This window comes from Neopelma chrysocephalum, unplaced genomic scaffold, assembly GCF_003984885.1.
Source record: "Neopelma chrysocephalum unplaced genomic scaffold, ASM398488v2 Primary Assembly neopelma1_299, whole genome shotgun sequence".
In the NCBI taxonomy this organism is placed as follows: Eukaryota; Metazoa; Chordata; class Aves; order Passeriformes; family Pipridae; genus Neopelma; species Neopelma chrysocephalum.
The window spans coordinates 2,195,868-2,220,778 of NW_020897961.1; the positions used below are offsets into that span (position 1 = coordinate 2,195,868).

General features: G+C 63.3%; 3 protein-coding genes across 6 annotated transcripts; 1 reads left to right on the plus strand and 2 right to left on the minus strand.

The window, feature by feature from the left end:
- The first annotated feature begins 343 nt into the window (after positions 1–343).
- Positions 344–6,094, plus strand: CCDC183 (coiled-coil domain containing 183). Of its 2 annotated transcripts, XM_027704924.1 has the most exons (14): positions 349–556; positions 649–770; positions 903–971; positions 1,681–1,848; positions 1,956–2,060; positions 2,249–2,356; positions 2,989–3,117; positions 3,213–3,270; positions 3,354–3,454; positions 3,705–3,865; positions 4,517–4,676; positions 4,801–4,926; positions 5,163–5,259; positions 5,887–6,094. In XM_027704924.1, exons 1-14 carry the CDS (start codon positions 430–432, stop codon positions 5,997–5,999), a joined length of 1,644 nt encoding a protein of 547 aa, XP_027560725.1. In that variant the 5' UTR covers positions 349–429; the 3' UTR covers positions 6,000–6,094. The 2 variants fall into 2 exon arrangements, with proteins under 2 accessions (XP_027560726.1, XP_027560725.1); XM_027704925.1 differs by lacking the exon at positions 1,956–2,060 and having other exon boundaries at positions 344–556.
- A 4,554-nt stretch (positions 6,095–10,648) lies between these two features.
- LOC113978189 (SH3 domain-containing protein C23A1.17-like) lies at positions 10,649–11,710 on the minus strand. Its single transcript, XM_027704928.1, has 2 exons — positions 11,475–11,710; positions 10,649–11,433 (listed from the first exon to the last, which is right to left on the minus strand). Exons 1-2 carry the CDS (start codon positions 11,681–11,683, stop codon positions 10,719–10,721), a joined length of 924 nt encoding a protein of 307 aa, XP_027560729.1. The 5' UTR covers positions 11,684–11,710; the 3' UTR covers positions 10,649–10,718.
- Positions 10,649–24,582, minus strand: SEPT4 (septin 4). Of its 3 annotated transcripts, XR_003537507.1 has the most exons (13): positions 21,472–22,559; positions 19,361–19,660; positions 19,045–19,138; positions 18,842–18,928; positions 17,932–18,055; positions 16,908–17,042; positions 16,721–16,838; positions 16,298–16,399; positions 15,448–15,544; positions 15,160–15,322; positions 12,737–12,836; positions 12,307–12,470; positions 10,649–10,791 (listed from the first exon to the last, which is right to left on the minus strand). XR_003537507.1 is itself a non-coding variant. In XM_027704927.1 (12 exons), the coding sequence occupies exons 1-12, from the start codon at positions 24,505–24,507 to the stop codon at positions 12,411–12,413; spliced, it is 1,383 nt and encodes a 460-aa protein (XP_027560728.1). In that variant the 5' UTR covers positions 24,508–24,582; the 3' UTR covers positions 10,649–12,410. The 3 variants fall into 3 exon arrangements, 2 of the variants coding, with proteins under 2 accessions (XP_027560728.1, XP_027560727.1); XM_027704927.1 differs by lacking the exon at positions 21,472–22,559 and adding an exon at positions 24,505–24,582 and having other exon boundaries at positions 10,649–12,470; XM_027704926.1 differs by having other exon boundaries at positions 10,649–12,470.
- Positions 24,583–24,911: the final 329 nt, after the last annotated feature.

Here is a 24,911-nt window from a genome sequence, read left to right on the forward strand (position 1 = left end):
CTGCAGGAGTAGAATTCCTTGCACAAAGGTTTCCTAGCTAATTAAGTGGAATTTCCAGAGGTGGGTGTGTAAATAAGCTGGGAGCTTCCTGGAGAGCACTGCTGGTGTGGTGGGTGTACACGCACATGTGTTTTCCCTGGAATTGTCCTGTTCCTCCTGGGGCTGGGAATGGTCCGTGACTGAGAAGGGTCCATGACTGGCCAAGTGACAACTGCTGTTGCCACAGCGATAGGAAACAAGGCTGGGATCCTTCTCCCCCTCATTAATCAGTTACTAATTAATCTGTTGCCTGCAGAGGCCCAGAGGGGCCGTTTCCGAGCAGGAGACGCAGCTCCGGCGGCAGTTGGAGGTGCCACGGCGACGGTTCCACGGCGGAACCGTCGTGGTCACAACCCTGTGACCACTGTGGCTGCCCCTCACGGGTCCAGGATGGTGGGCCCAGGGATGGCGGGCGCAGGGAAGGGGGCCCGGGGCCGCGGTGCCGCCGGCACGCAGGGCAAGAAGGCCGGGCTGGACAAGCGCTGCCGGGAGCTGCGTGACCTCGTCAGCCTACAAGGTGCTGCCCCTCGGCCTCACGGGGACAGGGGTGGGCTCATGGCCCTCCCCATCGTCCTACACGTTACCAACGACCCCCTGATGTCCCTCCAGCACAAGGGTTACGGATTTTCTCCCAGTCGTGTGAGGAGAAGCTCCGGCAGAACCAGCAGCTGCTGCCCAGCCTGCAGCAGGCGCTGCAGGAGGATGCCCGTGTCCTGGATTTTGTCCTGAAGGTACCGAAAGGCCCCACCTGCTGCACCCCTGCACCTGCAGCTCCTCCAGCAGTCCCTTCCAGGGGCCAGCAGCAGGATGTGACCATTGCCAGGCTGGCAGTGACAGTCCCTTTGTCCCTCTCCTGCCCACAGTACAACAAGCTCCCCGCAAACGATGCCTTCTCAGAGGGAAAGGCCGTTGCAGCCACCGAGAGCCTGGAGGTACCAGCAGGGTCTGGTGGGACGGGCTGCTCCTGGAGGGCTGGGGCTCTGGGAACACTGGGAAGAGCAGTGCATGGCAGAGGGATGTGGTGCCAGCACAAGGACAGCCCCCCAGGGCCACTATGGTGATTCACGGGGTGTTCACGTGAGTCCTGTGGGTCCCTTTCCACCACAGGACCCATCCATGCAGGTCCTCCCTCAGCTCCCTGACCAGACCCCCGGTCCCAACGACCTCCTGGCTGTCCCACCCTGTTCCTACCCCTTCCTGGCACAGGAACCCGCCCTGGGTTCCTACGGGGTCCAGCTGCATCCCTGGGAGAGAGATGCCATTCCTGTCCTTCACTGCCTGTCCCAAGGTTGTGACCTGGTTATGAGCCCGTGGAGATGGAGGAGCTGCCTTTGCCTGCGGGCCCCTTGCAGGGACAGAGCGGTGCCGCCGCTCTGACAACATCCACAGCTGGGGCACTGGTCGATTTTATTGATCCCCAGCCCTGGGTCTGTGTTATGCAGAGTCCCTAAGCCCAGCCCAGCCCTGCCCACCTCTCCCTTACCCCAGCAAAGCTCTCCCACATCCCAGCCTGTCAAACCCATGACAATGTCCCAGAGCAACGTCCCAGTGTCCCTGGCTCTACTTTGGGGGGGGAGTTGCCAGGCAGGACCCCCTTCTCCTGCAGCATCCAGGCTGGTAAACACTCCCATGCCCATCCAGGCGGCCCAGAAGAGGCTGGAGGCCGTGGTCCATGACCAGGTGAAGGTGTGTGACATGCTGCTGCACAAGGTGAAGCAGTGGAGTCAGGCCCGGGACGATCGCCAGAGGTACCTGCAGCAGCTCAAGGAGGCTGAGTTGGATGACAGGCTGCAGCAGCCGCAGTTCCAGGTACCCAGGAGCCCTTCCTGAGGTGGGGTTCAATCCTGCATCCCCCAGGTGGGCACTGGGTATGCAACAGAGAGTCACTTCAAGTCCTCCCCCGGTGTCTGCCCCAGGCGATTCGCCAGCTGGGCAACGACATTGAGAAGATGCTCATGAAAATTCAGACTGGGCAGAGGGTGACCAGCATGTACCTGCAGGTGCAGGACATCATGAGGAAGGTGAGCTCCTGCTCACCGTGCCATCAGCCCGCCTGCTCCCTCTGCAAAGGCACAAGGTGCCCAAGGGGCCGTGTCCAAGGGGATGCCCTCCTGGATTGGTGGGGTCCTCCCGCTCCCCCCATCCCCTGTCACAGCCTGGGGGACCCCCAGGGCTCGGGGGGTGACGTGCTGTGTTCCCTGTGTCCCAGGAGCTGTTCTATCTGCCTCGGTACCTGGACCTCATGTGTGGGATAACTGTGATGTACAATGAGGAGCTCACATCCCGGCAAAACCTCAAAGCCAATGATGTCATCAAGGTGAGACTTGGCACAAGGACCTTGGGGTCCCTTCCCACCCTCCAGTGCCCCCAGACAGCACCACATACCCGGGCCTGTGAGCCTTCCTTCAGTCAAGAGCAAAAGAGACAGAGCTGGAGTCGCCCACAGCACCCAGATGCCTCCACAGCTCTTCCTGGCCAGGCTGCCCTGGGGCTGGGGACAGCCTGCCTGAAGCACCAGCCATGGGGAAGGCAGCTTGCTCCATGCCCCAGCCCTCCTTTCCCAGCTTCCTTCCCAGCCTGTTTGCATGGAATTGAGGACATTTTTGACACTGGCCATCCCGAAAGCTCAACTGGGTCACAAATCGTAGATTCATGGAATGGTTTGGGTTGGAAGGGACCTTAAAGATCATCTCATTCCACCCCCTGCCGTGGGCAGGGACACCTTCCACTAGCCCAGGTTGCTCCAAGCCCCATCCAACCTGGCCTTGGACACTCCCAGGGATGGGGCAGCCACAGCTTCTCTGGGCAACCTGTGCCAGGGCCTTCCTCACAGGGAACAATTTCTTCCCAATATCCCATCTTAAACCAATACTTAAACCTAATAACCATCCCGAAGAAAGCTCCAGCTGAACTTTGGCAGCAACTTCTCCCTCCTCTGTTGTGCTCCAGAAACTCATGGCCGAGGCAGGACCCCAGGTCCTCGTGGAGAGGTCCCTCAGGGAGCAGTCCCTGATCGAGCAGAGGGAGAACCTCGAGAACCTCCAGCAAAAGACAGAGACCGAGAGGCAGCTGAGAGAGGTGAGCTGGGGGCCCGGGGCTGTGGGGAGGTGCCAGCCAGCGGTGCTGAGCCCCCCGGGGTGGCAGCAGGGGGGTGACAGTGACTGTCCTTGCAGCAAGCAGCGGCCCTGCTCACCGCTGACCAAGCCCAGAGCTCCTCGGACGCGATGGGGGGTGAGTGCCTGGCGGGGGGGCAGGGCTGGGCTGTGGGCACTGCCACTGGCACATCCTCCCCTGCCGCTCCCCTCCCACCCCAGGGGCCGACGCAGAGGCTGCCATGACCCAGCTGGAGCGCGAGGCCTTTGTGAACGACAAGATGGAGATGGCCAAGGCTGCCCTGCAGTGCTCCAGCATCTGGGTAACGGAAAACTCCCTCCCTGGTCAAACCTGGGGCTGCCCCAGCGCTGGGGAGCTGAGACCCCTCTGCTGCCCTGGTTTCACTGTGGGGTTTATCCGCTCTCCCCTCCTTGGAGCCCCCTAAAGTGTCTCCTTGTGTGGGCAGACACGGAGCTGCCCTTCTCTGTGGCACGGGATTGCAGCTGTGAGCTCCCCGAGGTGCCCCCAGCAGGAGCACCATGGGCAGAGCCCTCCTGCTCTCCCCTGGCCAGGACATCCCGGGCAGCCTCCTGGCACAGATGAAGTCCACGGAGGACCTGGAGCAGCACATCCAGGAGTGCAAGGAGAACAAGCAGGTGCTGAGGCAGATGCTGAAGGAGCTGGAGTTGAAGCAGGCGAGGCTGAAGTTTCACCAGCCCCTCGGCACAACCAGGTGCTGCTGGCCTTGGGGCAGTCGTGCCAACCAGGGCACCATCCTTGGGGGGCACACGTCCCAACAGGCACCCCGACCTCCATCCCACTGCAGCCACCCACCCCTCTTGCACCAGGGGGGTTCCTGAGCAGGGTGATCCCCCGGCTCTGCTCCTGGCACAGCACCCAAAGCTCCCACTGTGGCCCTGGGGGCACCCTCGCTCCTTGCCTGGCACGGGAAGTGGTGCCAGCAGCACAGGGTTGGGTTGCAAGCAGCATTTTTGCTCTGCAGTTGCAGGCCAGGGCGGGGGGACCTGAGCAGCTTTTGCAACAAATTTGGGGTGTCTGCAGCAGCTATGGGGTGCCTGCAGCAGATCTGTGGGGTGCCTGCAGCAGATTTGGGGTGCCTGCAGCAGGTCTGTGGGGTGTCTGCAGCAGGTCTGTGGGGTGCCTGCAGCAGATCTGGGGTGCCTGCAGCAGGTTTGGGGTGTCTGCAGCAGATTTGGGGTGCCTGCGGCAGATTTGAGGTGTCTGCAGCAGATTTGAGGTGTCTACAGTAGGCGTGGGGGGTCTGCAGCAGATCTGGGGTGCCTGCAGCAGGTCTGGGGTGTCTGCAGCAGATTTGGGGTGTCCCTGCCCCCCGGGCAGTTGTGTGACGTGTTGTTGGCTCCAGCCTGCGGGAGGAGGAGCTGAGGGAGAACCTGCAGCGGGAGGAGTCCCGGCTGGAGCAGGTGCAGGCGCAGATGAAGAGGAACCAGGAGCAGCTGATCGAGTTTGAGAACAGCATCGACAACCTCTTCGTCCGCCTCCACAGCATCACCATGCCCGACCAGGTGCCCACGTGGCCCCAGTGGGGTGGGACAGGGTGGGACAGGGTGACCCCTGGTGCAGCCACCACCACCGCGAGGGGCTCGTTCTCCCCACCAAGGTGATTGTTCTCCCTCTCCCTCCCTCCAGGGGGACTCTCCCCGGCCCGTGGGGTTGGAGGAGAAGCTCAAGCAGTGTGAGGAGAAGCTGCATTACCTGAAGCAGAGAGTGTCCGACCGCCCCCCCAGCGCCCAGACCTACGACAAGGAGAGTGAGGTCTGTCCCTCCATCCCTGATGTACCTCTGGGGACCCACACAGGGCTCTCACGGCCCATCCAAGTCATCCTTCCTCACCCAGGGCATAGAGGTGGCCACAGGGAAGGGCCACGGAGCAGCTCAGCCCCCAATGGCTCTGGGAGCTGTGGGGTGTCCCCACAGCAGCGAGGTGGGGCACCCCCTGGGCTCTAACACCCACCTTCCCGTCAGCACTTATCCCAGCGTGTCTCTCACAGACTTTTGGGAAGGTCAGAAACCTCCTGGAGAAATCAACTGCGGCTGAGGCACAGAACCTGAAGATCTCCTTTGAGGATGTGGGCCCTGCATTCCACGGTAGGAGAGCACAGTGGGGGCACAGTGACTGTCCCAGCCCCTGCCTGCTGGCACTTCTGGGGGTCCTTGTCTGTCTCCCACTGTCCCAGCACACCCCAACCCACGAGCTTCCTCCAGATCCTGGGGCTGACCTTGGCTGTCCCCAGGGCTTTGAGCACGGGTGATGGTTTGAGGTGGGGCTGTGGGAGAAGGAAGGCAGATGGGGGGTGATGAGCATCAGGCCACAGAGGGAACAAGGAGAGATGCTGTAGGGCAAGCAGGGAGTCCCTTGTCTTCAAAATCACCTGGCTGGGAAGAATAACCAGTACTTGGCTCTGCCTGTGGACACTCTTGGAGGAGACAAAGAGCTTTTGGCAGGTCGCCACCGTTTTTAGCAAAGCAGGAGCTGTGCCCACCACCCTGTAGCTCCAGACCTTTTTGGGAAGCCCCAGCAGTGTTGGAGATGGGCCATCACCAGTGCTGCAGGTCACTCTGGGGTGCTGGGCTGGAAAAGCCCTGGTGCTCAGCACGGGGGCTCTCTGGGATCCCACCAGCCCGACAAAACATGCCAGCTCTGTCAGGGACTTGGGCACAGCAGGGATGGCCCTCAGAGCCTCCCACCCCCCTCTTCTCCACTCTCCCCTGCAGTCTCCTTGGATCTGGAAGAAGAAGAGCACGACTACATCCCCAGCCGGGCAGACATCAAGAAGCAGGGGCAGCAGCTGATCAGGATGAACACCAAACGCCGCAAAAGGAAGTAGCAGCGTCTCCACGGGACCTTTGGGAGCCCCAGGCCACCCCTCGTGTCCCTTCCCCAGCAGGTTTATTAAAGCAGATCTTCTTCATTCCTCCCAGTTCTGTGGCAAAGCTGGAATGGGTGGTCTTTTTTCACTTCTGTCACCCAGAACACGGGGGGGGCCCAGCGCTGAGGGGCTGAGCTGGGTTTGGGGGCAGCCCCTGCCCCTCACTTGGCTGCTCCCCCCACAGAGGTGGGGATGGGATGGGATGGGATGGGATGGGATGGGATGGGATGGGATGGGATGGGATGGGATGGGATGGGATGGGATGGGATGGGATGGGTGGGCACAGCTTCCCAGCTGGAGCAAAGAGGGAGGCAGGCTGGCCTTGTCCCCCTTGGTCCTGTGGGGCCAACACCTTCTTGGGACCTCTGTCCCACCAGCCAGCTCTGGGACCCCGATGGGCTGTGTCTGCCTGAGACAGCGATGGGGAAATGTGGGGAACAGGCTGAGACCCGTGTGGCCCTCAGGGTGAATGTTTTTGGGAGTAGAAGGGCAGACCCTGCCTTGGAAAGAGCCAAACCTGAGCTGAAGCCCCCAGCCTGGGGCTGCCTGACCTCCCTGCAGACCCTTGGTGGCTGTCCCCTCCCTGGTCCCTGCACACACCCCGTGTGTCTCCTACTCACAACCTGGAACCAGAGCAAGCCCCGGGTGTCACCTGAGGGCTGCAGGAGGGGCTGGAGCTCAGGGGGCCCCAGCCTGGCCCAAGACAGCAGAGGATGCTGCACCAAGCCCTTGGCTCCAGGGTGGGACCCTCAGCCCTGCTCGTGGGTCACGGACACCCTCCCGTGAAGGGCACCTTGTCACCTCTGCTCTGGTGCAGCAAAGCTGCAAACAGATGGTGCTGTTTCTCCGAGGTTCTGCCTGTGGTCCTGGACAGAGATCCAGGACAGTGGCACCCGGGCCACTTCCAAGGGAACATCAGCATCAGACCAGCCTTTCACTGCCATTTCTGGCAGCCTGGGCTCTGTGCTTCGTGCTGCCATCGCTGGTGGCATCGTCACTGGGGGGGGATGGCTGGCTCTGCCAACCCCCTGAGCAATCTGGCAGGTCACCTGGAATGTTCTGGGTGGGTCTCGTGTGCAATGGGAATTGTATTGTCAAAACACAGCACAACTTGAGCGTTTTCAAGGAAGCTTCAGGAAGCTTCCTACACCAGGAATTGCTTCCCAATATCCCATCTAACCCTGCCCTCTGGCAGTGGGAAGCCATTCCCCCGTGGCCTGTCGCTCCATGCCTTGTCCAAAGTCCCTCTCCAGCTCTCTTGGAGCCCCTTTAGGCCCTGGAAGGGGCTCTCAGCTCTCCCTGGAACCTTCTCTTCTCCAGCTGAACCCCCTCACCTCTCTCAGCCTGAGGAAGGTTTCAAGCTCTTGGTCTGGTTTTCCCACTCTGGACGTGGGGAACAGAGAAGCCACAAAGGTGTTGAAGGCTTTTCTCTGCCAGAGCTGGATGGAGGATCTGCTCTGTGGCCCATTTTCCAGCTGGAAGGTAACTCTGGGATGTTTCAGCTGCCCTCAAAGGAGGGGAAGAGCAGCAGCACAACCACGGCACCGGGTTTTCACCTCTCTGAACTCCCCCAGCCGTGAGCGGAGTCACCGGGGCTGCACCTGCTCCATCAGGAGCATCCATTGGATGCATTCAGACACTGCATCCCAACCCTCCTCACGTTTCCAAGGCGAGGGAAGGGCTGTCACCCCCCGGCCGGCAGCTCCCGGGCAGGCAGACAGCGCCGGGTGCAATCGGAGTGACTGCTCCTGGCTCCCCGGGATCCGGGAGAGGCAGCGCCGGGAATGGATGTGACAGGTGGAGAAGAGGTACAAGACAAGAGGGGGGAAGGAGCCAGAGGGAGAGCCTTGGGTTCTGGGATGGAAAGGAGTGGGAAAAGGTGGGGCTGCAGGGGGTCTGCCATAGGGAAAATATTGTTAATAATATAAGGAATAAATGAGGGGAGGGGAGGGAAGGGAAGGGAAGGGAAAAGGGGAAGGGAAAAGGGGAAGGGAAAAGGGGAAGGGAAAAGGGGAAGGGAAAAGGGGAAGGGAAGGTTAGGGAAGGTTTGGGAAGGTTTGAGAAGGGAAGGGAAGGTTTGGGAAGGTTTGGGAAGGTTTGGGAAGGGAAGGGAAGGGAGGGGAAGGGAAAAGGGGAAGGGAAGGGAAAAGAGGAAGGGAAAAGGGGAAGGGAAGGTTAGGGAAGGTTTGGGAAGGTTTAAGAAGGGAAGGGAAGGTTTGGGAAGGGAAGGTTTGGGAAGGTTTGGGAAGGGAAAGGAAGGGAAGGGAAGGGAAGGGCTGACACCACTTGAGGTCTCATTGGGTGTCAGACAGGGGTGGCACAGCCCAGGGAAGGAGGTGAGAGATCTCCTTTTCAGCCCAGAGAAACCCTTATCCCCTCCCTCCCAGCATGGCTGGAGCTCCAGGAGGGATGTCTGCAACCAGTGCCAGCACTGGGGAGAAAACTAAAATAGGACATCAGGGAATGGAAGCATTTGCCACGTGGAAATATCTCTGCCTTGGGAAGGCTGGGATTGAGTGGGTTTGGGACTTTTTATTTTTAAAGGTGTGATGAAAATCAGATGGAATGAAGGGTAGGCACAGCTGGGGCTGTCGCTGGAGCCTCAGCACCGGGTTTTATGCTCTGGGGAGAAGTGGAACTGGATAAATCAGCAGATCTGAGGCCAAAGGGGCCCAAAGCAGAGGCTCTGTTGGCTGTTCTGGGGAGGGAGGTGCAGGCAGGGGATCCATCTTGGAGCTGCAAGGGTGGGATGTGGGAGGTTCCTGTAGCCCAGCCTTTGGGGTGAGGAGCTGCTTCCACCCCAGGAAGCTCCCCCATTTCCATGTTGCTGACAGGAGGGTTAATGGTTGGGATGGTGGGGCTTGGCCTGGTGAGCAGCAGGAATTGGCATCCCCAGCCACAGGCAGAGGAGGGAAGGACCCCAGGGAGGTGCTGTCCTGGCCCAGCTCTGACCCTGAGCAAGGGCAGAAGGTGCAGCAGGCAGGGGGTGGGGCTGGCAGCTCCCCACAGGCAGCTTTTCTCTAGAGTGGGGACCGTGGGACACCTCGGACCGTTTTGGTGGCCTCCTGGCCATGTCTGTCTGTGCTGGGCCCCCAGAGCTGGTGGCAGCTCCAGGGGGGTCTCAGGAGGGTGGAGCAGAGGGGGAGCACCCTCTCCATCCCCTGCTGCCCACACTGCTGGGGGTGAGCCCAGGAGACACTTGGCTTTCTGGGCTGCCAGTGCCCGTGGGTGGGTCATGTCCTGTTTGTCACCCACCAGTAACACCCAGTCCTTCTCAGCAGGCACCTCTCCATCCATCCATCCATCATCCCTCCATCCATCCATCTACCCATCATCTATTCATCCATCCATCCTACCATCCCTCCATCCATCCTTCCATCCATTCATCCACCCATCCCTCTCTCCCTCCCTCCCTCCCTCCCTCCATCCCTCCCTCAGTCTCTGCTGGTGCTGGGGATCACCCTGCCCCGGGTCCCTGCCCTTGCCCTTGGCCTGGTTGGCCCTGCTGAGGTTCTCACAGCCCCACTGGGTGCCCCCCTTCCCTCCAGCCCATCAGCTGCACCCTCACTGTGGTGGAAAACCCAATCCAGTGTGTGTTGGGTGGTGCAGAGGGCAGGGAAGGGCACAGCCAAGGAACCTGGGCAACCCCTGGGAAGTGCTTTGGCCACTTTAGCCCAGAGAAAGGACACAGCCATGAACTTGGGGGGCTTAAACCGTGACACACACCCAGCCAGGCACAGCAGGGCTGGGAGCATCTGCTTCCCAGTGGGATTTGGGCTGTTGGACATCCCACTCTGTACCAGGCTGGATCCAAAGTGTGGAGGAGAGCAGGGAGCAGGGCAGGGTCATGGAGCAGGGGGTATCTTGGGGTGCAGGGCAGTTCAATGGGGTGCAGGGAGGGATAACGGGGTGCAGATGGACGATGCCCACTGGGAGGCAGGTGGAGATGCAGCTCATCTGTCCTGGTGTGCTCTGCCCACCCCTCCCACCCCTCCACCCCACCTGCTCCTGGGCAAGCCAGGCCATGGCAATTGGGCACAGGAACTGGTGGTGTCCCCTGGCAGGGCTCACCCTGCCCAGGGGCAGCACGTGGAGGGCAATTCCATGCCCCGGCTCGGGCTCTGCCCCCCCAGTTCCTATCACACCCCAACACCAGCAGCACCCCAAGCCGTGGGAGAGGGGGACGAGCCAGCAGCAAGTGATGGGGGCACCCCCTCCTTGTGCCCCCTCATCCCCAGAGGGGGTCCCACAGGGCTCTGCCACCCCACCCCAAGCTGTGTGTCCCTGTGGGTGCAGCACAAACCCCCCAGTATCTATTTTGAGCCTTTGCCAAGGAAACAGGAACTGGGAACAAGAGGCCACGGGGCAAGACCCTGCCAGCCCAGGGACATGGGGTGCCCAGGGACACGGGGTGCCCAGGGATGTGGGAATGTGGGATGCCCAGGGACACAGGATGCCCAGGGATGTGGGATGCCCAGGGATGTGGGAATGTGGGATGCCCAGGGATGTGGGATGCTCAGGGATGTGGGAACGTGGGATGCCCGGGAATGTGGGATGCCCAGGGATGTGGGGTGTTGGTGCAGAAGCCACTCGGGGTTGCAGACAAGCCGGGTCAGCCGTTATTTATTGAGAACAGTTGTGGAGGGATAAAAATATTTCCACTAACTCTATAAGAATTTATAAACCTATACTCTGCTTATATCCGTTAACAAACGCCTCTAGGACCGTCATGCCAAGGGAGGAGGGGCTTCTGTAAGAAAATAGCGAGATTAAAAAAAGGAAAGCACTAATATACCCTGCGGGGCCCTGCCCGGGGAGGCCCTGCCCACGGGGAACCCCTGGCTGGCACAGGGACACGGGGGGCACGTGCCTGGTGACCCACCCCGAGCCTCGGCTGGGCACAGCCCCCACCAGGGGTGAACCCACCTGGGGGACCCCAGCTTGGGTGGCCCTGGCGGGGACAGGACACAGCCCCCTGCCAGTGAGTTCCCAGTGATCCCACTGCTCCCAGTTCTGCCTCACCAGCCCCTTTTGTCCTTCCCTGGAGCCAGGAGGGAGCAGGAGCTGAAGGGGTTGGGATCCAGCTCCCCTGGGACACTGGGAGGTGTGGGCCAGGCTCCCCCTGGGGACACACAGCGGGGCTTTGTCGGGAAGCAACACAGCTGGTGACATCCTAGGGGGACACAGGGACACAACACAGTGCCCTGCAGGGTGGGAACACGGGTGGGGACATCCTGAGGGGACACAAGGACGCAGCACAGTGCTCTGGGGGAACACAACACGGATGGGGACGGCCTGGGGGGAACAAGCTGCAGTGCTCCCGAGGGCAGCAACACCGAGGGGGACATCACAGGGGAACGTGGGGACATCGTGGGGGAACATGGGGGCATCACAGGGAATGTGGGGACATCACGGGGGAACATGGGGACATCGTGGGGGAACATGGGGACACACAGCAGTGCTTCACTGAGAAGCAGCATGGGTGGGGACATCCTTGGAGAACACACAGGGATGCTCTGCCAGGAAGCAGCAGGGGCAGGGACATCCTGGGCACACAGGGACATCCTGGGCACACAGGGACACCACAGACAAGCAAGTGGCACCAGGGGCCGAAATACCAGCAGGGGCAATGCCGTTGCCATGGGGTGGGAGGTGCCACAGGCCCAGGACTGTCATTATTGCTTTACAGGGCCAACAGCCAGGGGGAGCCGGGCTGGGGACCCGACCTCTGATTTAGGGTTCAAGGGACTTTCCCCAGGGCCCAGGATTCCTGGTTCACTCCGTGGGGACAGGGACACTGGGGACACAGGGCTGGACACTGACAAGTTCAGTCCCCCTGCACACGGAGCAGGGTGGTGGCTGCCCCTCCATCCCCTGGGTCCCCTGTGCCCCCCGGGAGCTGCTGTCCCTCCGTGCCAAGGCAACAAGCAGCCCTGTCCCCCACGGCGGGGCAGCTGGGGGGGCTGGCACCAGTGCCCCCCTTTCCTCTCCCCTTAAACCAGGGCCGAGCCGAGGTGAAGGCTGTGAGCGGGAGCCCGAGGTGACACGGGGACAGGGGGAGCAGGCTGGCCCAGAGCTGGGGGACACAGGGAAAGCCAAAGCTTGGGGGACAAAGCTGTCCCCGGGGGCGGGGGGACACGGGGGCAGGGGACTCCCGGGCCGGGTGGGCTGTCCCCTGGCTGTCCCCGGCTGTCCCCTGGGGCGGCGCTGGGCGGTGGATAAGGCGATACCGCAGCAGCTTTAAGGTGGCGGGTGCGGTTGGTACCGAGTCTGGCGGGGCCGGGCGGGGCGGAGCGTGATGTAAACATTTCTGATCCGGGGGCCAGGAGCAGGAGGAGGAGGAGGAGGAAGAGGAGAAGGAGGAAGAGGCTAGTGTGAGTCCTTCATCTGCTTCTGGATCTTCTGCAGCATCTCCTGCATCCGCCGCAGCTGGAAGGGAGCAGAGCAGGGGTCAGGGGGGTGCCGGCAGCTCCAGCCACAGCAGCTTTGGGGCAGGCACCCCAGGCAGGCCGGGATCAGCAGGAGGTGAGTGAGGGGAACCCTCTGATGCCCCTCAGCACCTCCTGATCCTTGGCCTGAGGAGCAGCAGCTGCTGGGATGGTGCAGGAAGGGTGGCCCACAATGGATGTGCCACGACTGGGGCTGCAGAGAGGGGAAAGGGGGGCTGGGGGGGCTCAGCCCTCCCCCACACTCACCTCCTCGTCCTTCTCCCGGATGAGCTTCTCCGTCTCCACATCTGGCACTGGGGGGATGACAGGGATGGGAAAGTCTGTCCCACTCTCCCGTGTCAGCTTGCTGTGGGAAGACAGAGGAGGTGAGGATGCTTCCCCAGCCCCCCTGGGGGGACATTCCCCCACAGATACCCCAAACTGTGCCGTGTCCACCACCCACCTGCACAGCCCCCGAGCCTCCAGGCCACCAACACAAGAGGCCTCTTTCCAGGCAAGGAGGATGTGAGAGGCTCCAGGTATCCTCCCAAACCTCAGCACCCCTAAACTGCCACACACTACTCGGGGAGGGGGGACCCAGGGATTTCCTGCACACCCTCCCATTTTGGGAAGCATCCCACTGGGATTGGGCTCTGCTGGCCCAGTATTTCCTCTGCTGCTGTAAAACCCCATAACCTCAGCATCTCCCCTCTCTGCCCTGCTGCTTCAGGACGGGCTCCCCGGGCACCCCTGTGCCCAGCCAGCCCCAAGGATGCTCCACACCCCTTTTCCTGAGCCTCAGCTCCCGTTCAACCCCATTCGTGGAGGAGGGAGCGGTGAGCATCCCCCCGAGGCCACCCCCCCTCGCAGGACTGCAGCCAGCCCGGATCAATGGCTTCTCCCATGCCCGCGGCACTGGGAGGGACCAGCTCTCCCACCCGTCCCTCTGGATGCCACGTGCCAGCCCAGCGGGTGACGACAGGGCTGGGACACCGAGAGTGGCTGGCAGGGGTCACACGTGCTGCCACGTGCCACCGCCACGTGCCACCACAGCGTGGCCCCTCCGGTGATGGACACTGGATGTGGCACGGGCAGGACGGGCCATCCCTGCCCTGCGGGGTCCCGTTGTGCCAGGGGGCTGTGCCAGGGCAAGGGACGGGGTTTGGCCACGTTTTGAGGTGCCTTGGAAGTCGCTGCCCGTTGTCACGGCTCCTCGCCCTGGGGGGACACAGTGGGGAGCACACGGAGCTCCCTCCACCCCTGGCAGCGGGACAAGGCTGGAGCCAGGCACCAGCACTGGGATGAGCAGTTCCACCAGCCCAGCAAAGACTGTCTGCACCCCAAAATCACTTCCCCCGGGAGGGCAGGACTTTGCCAGCCACTGGGGGTTTCAGTGCCACCAACTGGGGCCACATGTCCCCAGCCCTGGGAGAGCAGGGGTGATGCCACCAGCACATGGCATCCTCCTGGCATCCCAAGGGCAGTCTGTGTGGGACACGAGTGGATGGCCACGGGGCCAGGGGAGTAGCCACAGGGCCAAAGGGGTGGCCACGGGGCCGGGGGGTGGCCACGGGGCCAGGGGGGGTGGCCACGGGGCCAGGGGTGTTGGCCACGGGGCAGGCTCGCCTCGAGGGCGGCTGCCCGGCCCTTGCGTGGGCACAGAAGGACCAAGACAGTGTTGGGTACCAACAAGTACTTTATAAGGGGGCCAGGGGGATGGCAGGGGGTGGCAGGGGGTGGCAGGGGATGGCAGGGGGAGGAGGGCGGGGCCCAGCGCGGCCCCGGCCGGTCGCGGCTCAGTCGGCGGAGCAGTCGGCGCAGCACAGCCTCAGCACGGAGGGACGGCCCCTGCCCGGGGCACGCAGGGAGAGACTGTTTAGAGGTGCCTAGAGAGGTGCCTACAGCCCCTGGCAGCCCCCCACAGCGCTGCTCCAGCCCCCCCCGACCCACAGAGCCTCCACTCGCTCCCACACTGCTCAACCCCTCAGCTGGAGGGTCCCACCAGGGACCCTTCCTTGGGGGGCTCCCTCAGCATCTTGGGGTGGCTTAAGGGGATGTGGGTGCCATGGCTGCAGCTGGTCTGGGAGCAGAGCCCCAGCATGGGATGTTTGTCTGGGTCCTGCTCTGGCCCCGGAGCCTGCAGGAATGCAGGGTCCTCCTCACTGCTGGAGCATCTCCCCCCAGCCAGCCCCAGGGGGATGCAGGATCCCCCTCACTGCTGGAGCATCCCCTGAGACATATCCTGGCCGGGGGGGACACGGAGTCCTCCTTGCTGCTAGAGCACACCCCCATCCCAGCCCTGGGGGCACACAGGGTGCCCCTCACTGCTGGATCATCCCCCCTCGTCAATCCCAGCCCTGGGGGATGCAGGGTCCCCCTTACTACCCCAGCCAGCCCCGGGGGTGACATAGGATCCCCCTCACTGCTGGAGTATCCCCACTCAAGACAGACCCAGCCCTGAGCAACACAGGGTCCCCCTCACTTCTGGCCCATCCCCCCCAGCAATTCCCAGCCCTGTGGCACAGGAAGGGCCCCCCAAACCCCCCACCTCTGCCCACCCCAGCACGAACCTGCACACAACCCCAACCCCTGGAGACCACCGCCGGCAGTGGGCTGGAGTCACCCCGAAGAGAGGACATTCCCCCCTCCCGTCCCTGCCCAGCCTGGCCCCGCCTCTGCTAGCCCCGTACTTGCGGTTCCTCTCCTTCACCACCATGCGGGTCATGCTCTGGATGCACTGGGTGCGGTAGTTCTCGTAGTGGGTCTCCCTCGTCACGTCCTTCAGGTCCTGCATGTGGGTCCTCACCAGCATCGTCCGCAGCTTCACGAAGTCGCAGTGGGACGGGTTCTCCACTGCGGGGCAGCCCGAGGTCAGGGGGCTCCCCAACCCCCCCCCCCCGGGGCTCAGCAGCACCGACACAGGGCGACATCCCCCTCCCCAAGTGGCCGTGGGGACACTGGGGACAGCCCGGCGTTACCTTCCACGATGCCCCAGGGGTAGAGGCGCCCGCGGACGCGCCGGCCCTTGGCCTCCACCACCGTGTTGCTGCCGATGACGGCGAAGGGGATGCTCTCCTGCAGGAGGGTGTGGGAGAGAATGAAATGTTGTTCATTGTCTTAAACGTTGTCAAAATCATAGAATCATAGAATCATAGAATCAGCTGGGTTGGAAAGGGCCTCTGAGATCATCAAGTCCAACCCTTGATCCACTACCACCGTGGTTACCAGACCATGGCACTGAGTGCCACATCCAGTCTCATCTTAAAAACCTCCAGGGACGGAGAATCCACCACTTCCCTGGGCAGCCCATTCCAATGGCTGATTACCCTCTCTGGAAAGAATCATAGAAAGGTTCTTTGTCAAACTGCAAAGTAGCCTGTCTGAGGCTCATTTGCACCTTGATTCAGGCAGAGGCATTTCTAATAATTGTAATAACAGGGGCTCAGCAGGGCTTCTGTCCTGCCTGCCATGCCCCACATCCCTCCCCAGGTATCTCCTCTGCTGTGTCCAGCATCCCTTTGCCAAGATATCCCAAGCTGTGGAGATCCAGGGGCTGTGGCATGAGCTTCTCCACCCCATCCCCATCCCACCAAGCTGTGGGATCTTGGCAATGTGTCTGGGTAGTGTGACACGTACCAGCCCCTCCATGCTGGGGCTGCTGTAGAGCTTCTGTGGCCCCAAAAACTCCTACAGGTACCCCAGGATGACATGTGCTCCCTGCAGAGCTTGTGTGGCCCCAAAAAGTCCTACAGATACCCCAGGATGATGTGTCCTCCCGGCCATGGGGCTCTGCCCCTCCAAGGACGGAGCTGCAGGAGCCAGACCCACCTTTAGTGCCTGGTCCTGCAGCTTGAACTCCTCATCCTCATCCGAGTCGCACTCGGGGAACTGGTAGATGCGGATGCCGTAGTGGTCGATCTCCTCCCGGATCTGGAGGCAAACACCCCTCTCAGGGCAGGGCTCCAGCCCTCAGGAAGGGGTGGGAGACACCACACAGTGCCAGTATCCCCCAAAAGCCCATTCCCCCCAGACTAGATGTCACGGGCACCCCTCAAACCCTTCCAGCCCCCAGCTGAGCCCCAGGGAGATCCCGGGTGGCCACGGGGTCAACTTGGTCCTGCATGGAGAATGCTCCCAGGCAAAGTCCAGGCTGGAGATGGACAGAACCCCCATCCAAGCGGGGACCCCCAGGGCACCCCCACACCCAGGGACCCGCCGGGATGGCTCCAGGCTGGAGCGATCCCCCCTCACCTTGTTCTTCATGCGCTCCACCTCGGCGGGGGTCAGCGTGTCCGCCTTGGCCAGCACCGGCACGATGTTCACGCGCTGGTGCAGGGCCCTCATGAACTCCACGTCCAGGGGCCGGAGCCTGCGGGGAGGGAGCCTGGTGAGCCCCACCAACCCCTCCCCAGCCCCCTCAGCCCGGTGGTGCCCCTACCCGTGGCCGAAGGGCGAGATGAAGTAGATGCAGCAGTGGACACGGTTGTCCTGGATGTTTTTCCGGTTGAGGCCACTTTCGTCACGGAAATACTGCTCGAACTGCTGGTCGATGTAGTCGGCCACGGGCTTCCAGCTGCGGGGACAGTGGGGTGACATCGAGTCCTCTGTGGGACTTCCGAGCTTTCTGTGGACTCCTGGGCTTTCTGTGGACCCTCAGCTCTCACCCATCCCACCCCCCATGCTGTGCCCACCCTCTCGGGCAGGGTGCAGGGGGAAAGAAAGGTCCTGCAGCTGGTGGTGACAGGCCTTACCGACTCCAGGCCACTGATTTCACATGAGAAATACGGTTAAGAGATAACCTGATGCTCCCCGTGTGCCATTAGAGCAAGTATTAATTGATGTTATGTCCCAGAAGATTGGTATTATGTACTGGAACATTCCTGTGTCCAGGAGGATCCAGAGGGTTGCACATATAAATTAGCATTATACATAAAGGTTAATTTATATGTATATATGTATGTGTATATATATATATACATACATACATATATACACACATATAAGTCAACATTATACATATAAGTTAAGTCATGTGTATACACGTATATATATACACACTACATATATACACTATATATAAACACACTATATATTTATATACTATAAATATGTATATGTACGTGTATATATATATATATACACACACACTAACTTGTACATATTATATGTAAACTAAGTTAAGTTAGTTTACATATAATACTTATAAGTTAATATTGTGTAGGTTTTAGTCCGAACTATTGAATTAATTCCCAGAACATTCCATATCTGTTCCTTGTGCCTGGATCTGTTGTTGTCTTGGCTGGGAGTTTATGGGATGAAGCATGAAAATTGATGTGGGTCGTGCACACAAAGGATGTGAGATATTCCTACATGGGTAGTGTGTGTAACATGGGGAATAATTTAATGCAAAATAATACATAATATCAAATGTGGACTCCTTTGGAGCACCCCCAGGGACTCACCACTCGGTGTTGTTGACAGCATCACCGAAGCCCGGTGTGTCCACAATGGTCAAGCGCAGCTTCACCCCCTTCTCCTCGATGTCCACCACGTGCTTGGTGATCTCCACCGTCTGCGTGATGCGCTCTGGGGTGGCAGGAGACACGTCAACGGGGGGGACACCACAGGCAAGAGAGGATGGAGGTGACAGGACAGGTGTCACCCCCTCCCCGGGGGCTGGGGTGGCTTTGCTGGATCACTCCTGACACGGGCTGTCCAGCTCCATGCTGTGGTCCCCACATCCCCGTGGATGCCCATGGATGTCCACCCATGTCACCTGCACCCCAGGACCCCACCTTGGGCAGCACAGGGGTCTGCTGGGGGTGGCATCACTGTGGGAGCATTGAGGGCCCCCTGTACCCCTGTGTCTGACCCCACAGCTCCAGGCTGCACGTGCCCCTTCACCCCCAGCACCCCTCCATGTCCCCGGATCCCTAAGGATGCTCCTGCTGCATTGTGTTCTTTGGCTTTCACTCCAAGCAGCGGAAACAAGTGAAACAAACCCCGTGAACTCCTGGGGATTTGGGCAAGTTTGGGCCATTTTAATTTAAAAACTGGCTGTAGCTGAACTGGCCCCAGATCCCAACTGCCCTCAGCCTTCTGGATTTGTTGCAATTCCCAACAAGCCAGGGCTTGTTTTCCCTGTGGGTACAAAGCCCCTGTGGGGGGTCCCCATGCTGGGCAGGGGGGTCCCTGCTGCCTTGGAGCCGTCCCCAGGGCCAGCAGGTGGCTGGCAACGGGCCACATGTGGCTTCAGAGGAGCCCAGCTGGGCAGGGAGAGGGGCTGCAGCCCCCCAGGGGCATCACAGGGCTCTGCCACCCCCCCGTGTCACCAGGACACCTCACATGGGCTGTGACTGTCCCCCCCCTCACCTTCGGCGTTCAGCAGCTTTCTGTCCCTGTACATGTCCGTCAGGAACAGGCTGTTCACCAGCGTGGACTTGCCCAGCCCAGATTCCCCTGGAAAAGGGGGACAAGGGTGAGGGGGTGTAGCCAGTACCCCCCACGCCCTGCCCTGTGGTGTTTGGGCTCCAGAGTGGGCTCAGCACCCCCCAGCCCAGCTGGGCCCCCCGTACCTGCCACCATGAGGGTGAAGTCAAAACCCTTCTTCACCGACTTGCGATGCACCTGGTTGGGCAGGGTGGCAAAGCCCACATACTCCTTGTCATCCTACAGGCAGAGGGGACATGGGACAGGGGACACCACCATCACATCTCCTGTCCTGGCAGGCCACCCCCTCCTCCCACCCCCCAGGCTTGGAGTGCCACAGGACAAGGCCATTCCCGCCCTAAACCTTTGTGATTGCAGGATGGGAACACCCTCCACCGTGACTCCTGCAACCCCTCGCCCCCTGCGTGCCCCCCCCCGCCCCTCCACGGACACGTCCCGCACCTCGGAGGAGTCGTAGGGGTCCAGCTGCCCCCAGGGGCTCCGCGGGCGGTTGGGGCTGGGGGGCGGGGGGGCTGCGATGTGCTGCGGGGTGTCCAGGGGCCGGGACCGGGAGAAGATCCTGGAGTCCCTCTCGTCCGTGGCTTCCTCGGCGGGGCCCCTGCCCGCAGTGCCCAGGGGGTGGCCGGGCTCCCGCCGGCCCTCTGGGGGCTCCACCTTCCTGGGGCTGTCGGCCGGAGGGCAATCCCGCAGGAACTGGGTCAGCTCAGCCTCGTCCGAGTCCTCCTTCAGGAAACGCTTTATCTGGGGGACACGGGAGGAGGTGACACTAACGGTGGCAGTGCCAGACCGTGGTGGCACCACCCGACTCAACAGCACAAGCCCCCAAGCCGCAGCAGCCAGACACATGCAGCCTAAGGATGGCAGGGGTGGGAGGAGAGGGGGGACACGGCCACCCCAGGGGACGAGCCACCACCCTGGGGACAGCCCTGGGGACATCCATGGGGATGGCAGTGGGGACAGCCGTGGTCCTGTGCACCCTGGGCTCTTACAGCTTGTGTTGTGGGGACGGCAGCCAGCTCCTGGCACTCCGGGGGACAGGCATGGCCACCATCCCCCTGGGCACCCTGCCGCTCCTCGGGGTCTTCCGGGGTGGCCAGGACCCCCACACACCCCATGGCCTGCCGGGAGGGTGGGGAGGGGGCGCCGGGGAGGAGAGAGAGACACCAAGAAGTGATTAAGAGCAGTGCGAGGAGAGGGAGCTGGAGTGGGGCTGGGGCCAGGGGGAGGCAGAGAGTGGGTAAGAGTCTGCCCGTGCCCCCCACCTGCCCGCTTGTGGGGTCTCGGCGTGGGCGATGGCCCAAGGAACTGCTGTCCTTGCGGTCCCAGGGGACAGCCAGGGCGGGGGACCCGGCCCACAGATGTCACCAGGACCCCGACACTCCCCTCCCCGGCTCTGCCCATCCTGGAGCGGGCGCAGGCAGCAGCGCCAGGGAGGGACTGGGGGGGGCAGGCACAGCGACCCCCGGCTGGTGGCCCTGTGCGGCGGCGGGTGGGGACGAGGGCCGGGGCCGCCGGCTTTGGGATGGCTCCACATCCTGTTTACGAGCACTGCCGGGAGGAGACGCGTTCCCAAGGGCATGTCCGGCAGTAGCTCCCGCGGGACCAAGGTCCCCAAGCTCCTGCCGTGGCAACTGCCAGGAGACCCCATGGGCAGCGAGACCCCCAAACAGGGGGCACGGCGGGTCTGGGGGAGCCCTTGACTCTGCAGGCTCCCAGCTGGGGGTCAGTGCCCCCCCAGATCGGGGGCCCTCGAGGCGAGAGCCCTCCGTGGGGACACGTGTCCTCCCGCAGCCGTGTCCCCGCTCGCTGGGCGAGCAGCGGTGCCGGCGGCGAGGCGGGATGCGCGGAATTAGCGGGCTGGAAACAAGGTCACGGCACTGCCGGCGGTGACCGCTCGCACGGCTGCCCCCCTCTCCTGCTGCCCCCCTCTCCTGGTGCCCCCCTCTCCTGGTGCCCCCCTTCTCCTGCTGCCCCCCTTCTCCTGCTGCCCCCCGCTCCTGCTGCCCCCCTCTCTTGCTACCCCGCGCCCCCAGCACGGCGGGACACGGTGCCAGGCTGGGGGACAGCAGGTGTCCCCGTGGCGGGGGCTGCAGGACCCGCTGTGTTTCCCTGTCCCCCCGTGGGTCTCGAGTGCTCGGTGGGTCTGTGCGAGCGCAGCATCCTCTTCCTCACCGACCTTGCTCTGGGGGGCTCAGCTCCAGCCCCTGCCACAGCACGGCCGGGCCGGGGGCACACGGGGGTGGGAGGTGGTGCCACCGCCACCTCCGAGCGCCTCCAGCTCCGCTGCCGCTCCTTCCCTCGGGGCTCCGGCCCTTCGAGGCTCCCCCTCGCCCCCCACCCCCAGCGAGGCCGATGGCCTCGGCCGTGCTGCAGCACCGGAGGGGTTTGCGCCGCATCCTTGGGGCTCCTGCAGCAAGTGCAGCCCCCAGCAGGGCTGTTCCAGGGACGGAGCATCGGCTGTGGCACCTTCCCGCAGTATCAGGGTGCTCCGGGTCCCCCCATCCCCTCTGCCCCCTCTCTTGCCCCGCCGGGGACGGTCGGTGCCCCCGTACCTCTTGCCCAGGCTGCAGCTCGGGGCAGGTGGCCATGGCACAGCCGGTGTCGCCCGTGGCCAGGAGCAGATGCCGAGAGGCCCCGGCTGCGCCGAGGGATGGGGAGCGGCATTAGCATAACTCCACCCTGGGCAGGCTCCGCGCCGGGCGCCCAGGGCACCCAGGGGCCAGGCACGGCCCCTGCGGGGGCTGCGGGGCACAGGAGGGCAGAGGGACCCCCGGGGCAGAGCCAAGGCCAGCTCCTGCCCGGCTACCGAGATTTCAAGGACCAGAAAAGCCCCGTTGGCCAAGAAGGTGGCTGGGGGGCTGCAGGACCACCACCATCATCACCATCACCCCTGGGCTGAACACACAGCTTGGCTACAGCCCAGGAGGACACTCGGTCCTTGGAAACACCTTTGTCTCAGGACAAAAACGCCCTCAATCCTGGGACAAAACTCCCCTCCATCCTCAGACAAAACCCCCCTCCATCCTGCTGCACAGCACGTGGTCTCCCGCTCCCCACCCTGGAGCACCCCACAGACAAAAGCCCTCAAAGGGCTCCACAGCCTCTTTGAGGGGAGAAACTCAGTGTTCCATGAAAAGCTGTTTAAAAACTCCACACTTTTGCACTTGACAATTAAAGCTTCCCCACACGGCTCCAAGTTCCTGCTGGAGCTGGGCCTGCCTGGGAAGGACCCGGCCCTGGACTGGGAGAAGCAGGGACGCTGCCCATCACAGGGATCCCAGGCTCCAGCGCTCCTGCCTCGGCTTTCCCGGCTCATCCCTGGGAGGCGGAGGGTTAACAGTGCCCCAGGAGGAGCCGTGGGTGGCAGCCAGGGTTCCCCAGCTGTCACCTCGGGGTCACCAGGGACGCTGATTCACCTTGATGCATTGTCGGGATGCATCAGAGCCGCTCAGGCGCGATCCAGGGGCTCTCGGCCGCTTTCCAAGCGTCCCAGCCCGCACTCCCGGCAGGAGCAGGGATTTACGGCAGCGAGAGCCCGGGGCTGCGCCGGTGCCCCCGTAAGCAGATTACACACCCGGCTGAGTGCAAGGCGGCCTCACACCCGGGCTGTCACAGCCCCGGCGAGGTGGCACACGAGCTGCCTCCCCCTCGCCTGTCACTCCGCATCGCGCCAGCCCCGCACGGCAACAGCCCGCGGGCTGCGGCAGAGGGGGGACGCGGGGACAGCGGGCACAGCCCGAGCTAGGAAAGCCTGGCTGCCCCTTAGCGGCTTCCCGCCGGGCACCACATTCCCATGGGATGTGTTTCCCCAGCCTGTTTCTGCAGGGGAAAGGGAAGGGAACACCGCGGCGAGATGCTGCCCGCACAGCCAGGCTGGCCGAGGTGTCCCCCGCCCACGTAAAGGTGACACCCAGATGTGACACCCAGATGTGACATCCAGAGCGCAGCACGTGCTGCTCCGCTGTGTCACTACGGCTGAGCACCCCGGGCACAGGCGGCGTCCCCAAGGCACGGGCCCAACACGGGACAGGAACACGGCAGCCCCCACCAAATCCAGCAGTGCCGGGAGCAGCCTGGCTCTCCCCCAGGACAGGCCTGCTCCGGGAGCACGGGATGGTCCCGCCGGAGAACCGGAGCTCTCCCCTGCCACCCATCAGCAGCATCCCATCGGGAAACTGAGTCTCCCAACAGCTCCCGGAGGAACAGGGTGCTGAGCACGCTGTGGGTGAGGGCCAGGCAGCAGCGCTGGTCCTTGGTCACCAAGTAGGTGGGACAAGAGCCACACCCCTCGGTGCAGCGGCTCCAGCCCATTCCTGCAGGGAATCCTCCAGCTGGAAGGACCTGTGAGCACCTGCGTGGGGACCCCGGGATGGGACCATGCGCGGTGGCTCCCCGTGAGCCGGGAAGTGACAGCGGGGGCTGTCCGGGCTGGGAACAAGGTGACATCTCAGCACGTGGGGACGGGCAAGATCCAGCCCGCTCAGAACCGGGAGAAGAGGTCGGGAGGGACCATTGCTCATCCCGTTTCTCCGTCCGAGCCGTGAACTGCTTTGGAGACAGAGTACCGGTGTCGGGGAGCACCTGCTCCACCTCCGGGGGTCCTTCTGGACCACCTCCAGCCCCACGTGCAGGGAGAAGGGAGCGCAGCTCCCTGCCGGTACCCAGCCGCAGCCGCCGTCCTCCGCACAGATGTTCCCGAGCCTGGCTCTGTGCATCCCAAAGCCACAGTTTGGAGCCTGTCGGGAAGGCGCTCGTTGCGACACGCTCCGCCAGTCGCCCTCCTTCCTCCCTGCTTCCACTGCGTCCAGCCCCCGAGGAATGTGCCGGGCTGGTTCCCACGGCGGCTGCCGGGGAAGGGCGGCCACAGCGCTCCCCACCAAGGGCACTTGTCCCAGCGGCCACCACCCCGGTGCCACGCGAGCCACGGCCACAGCCCGCCGTCCCCATCCCCACCCTGGGCACGGCGAGTGGCCAGAGGTCCCCGTGGGGACGTGGCCCTGCCGAGCGGCTCCCGGGGACCCGCCATCGCCGCGGAGGGGGGAGGCAGGACGAGGGATGCAGGACAAGCTCCCGCGGGTCGGGAATGCCAGTGGCGGCTCCGGACCTTGCCGGTGAGTGCAGAGCCCGCTCCGAGCGTGTGACAGTCCCCGCAGAGGGCCCGGCCAGGCTGGCGGTGCCACCAGCGCCGCAACCCGGGGACCTGCCAGTAGCCGCTCTGGGGAGCGATGCTCGGCACGGAGCCACCCGAGAGCAGCCCCCGCCGCCCACGCACGGACACGGCGGGGGGAGGCAGGACGCGGGGACGCGCAGGTGACGCTCCCGAGCGCTGCCCGCCCCGATGCCGCGCTGAGGGGCCCGCGGCCGCCCCCCGCCTCCCCCGCAGGGCCCGGGCAGGTGCCGCCCGTGTTCCCCCCGCGCTCCGCTGCGGCACCGGCGGCCCCGGGTCCGCTCCGCCCCCGCGCACCGTCACCTTCACGGAGGGCACCGGAGCGGGCCCGCGCTGCGGGAACGGGCCCGTGCCACGGTGCGGGGCGGGGCGGTGCGGGGCAGCCCGGGCCGGTGTCCCCGCTCCCCGCCGGCCTTACCATGGCTGCGGCGCCGGGCGCCGTCCGGGAGCGGCGGTTGCCGATGGGCACGGCCGGGCCCCGCCGCGGATTAGCAGAAATAGCAGCGGCGGGGGCGGGGGCGGCCCCGGGGCGGGGCGGGCCGGGGGGCGGGGGGGGGCGGCCGCTCGGCATCACCGGCAGCGGCACCGGGCATCGGCGTCCGGCAACAGAGTCGGGCATCGGGCACCGACATCAGCACCAGCATCGGAAACAGCGCCTGGCACCGGGCACCGGCACCGGGGCCAAGCACGGCACACCGGGCGCGGGCACCAACATCAGGCGTTGGGAACTTGGCACCCGGAGCAGGCACTGGACACCAGGCAGTGGCGTGAGGCACTGGGTACCAGCACTGGGCACCAGCACCAGCACCTGGGCATCGGCATCCA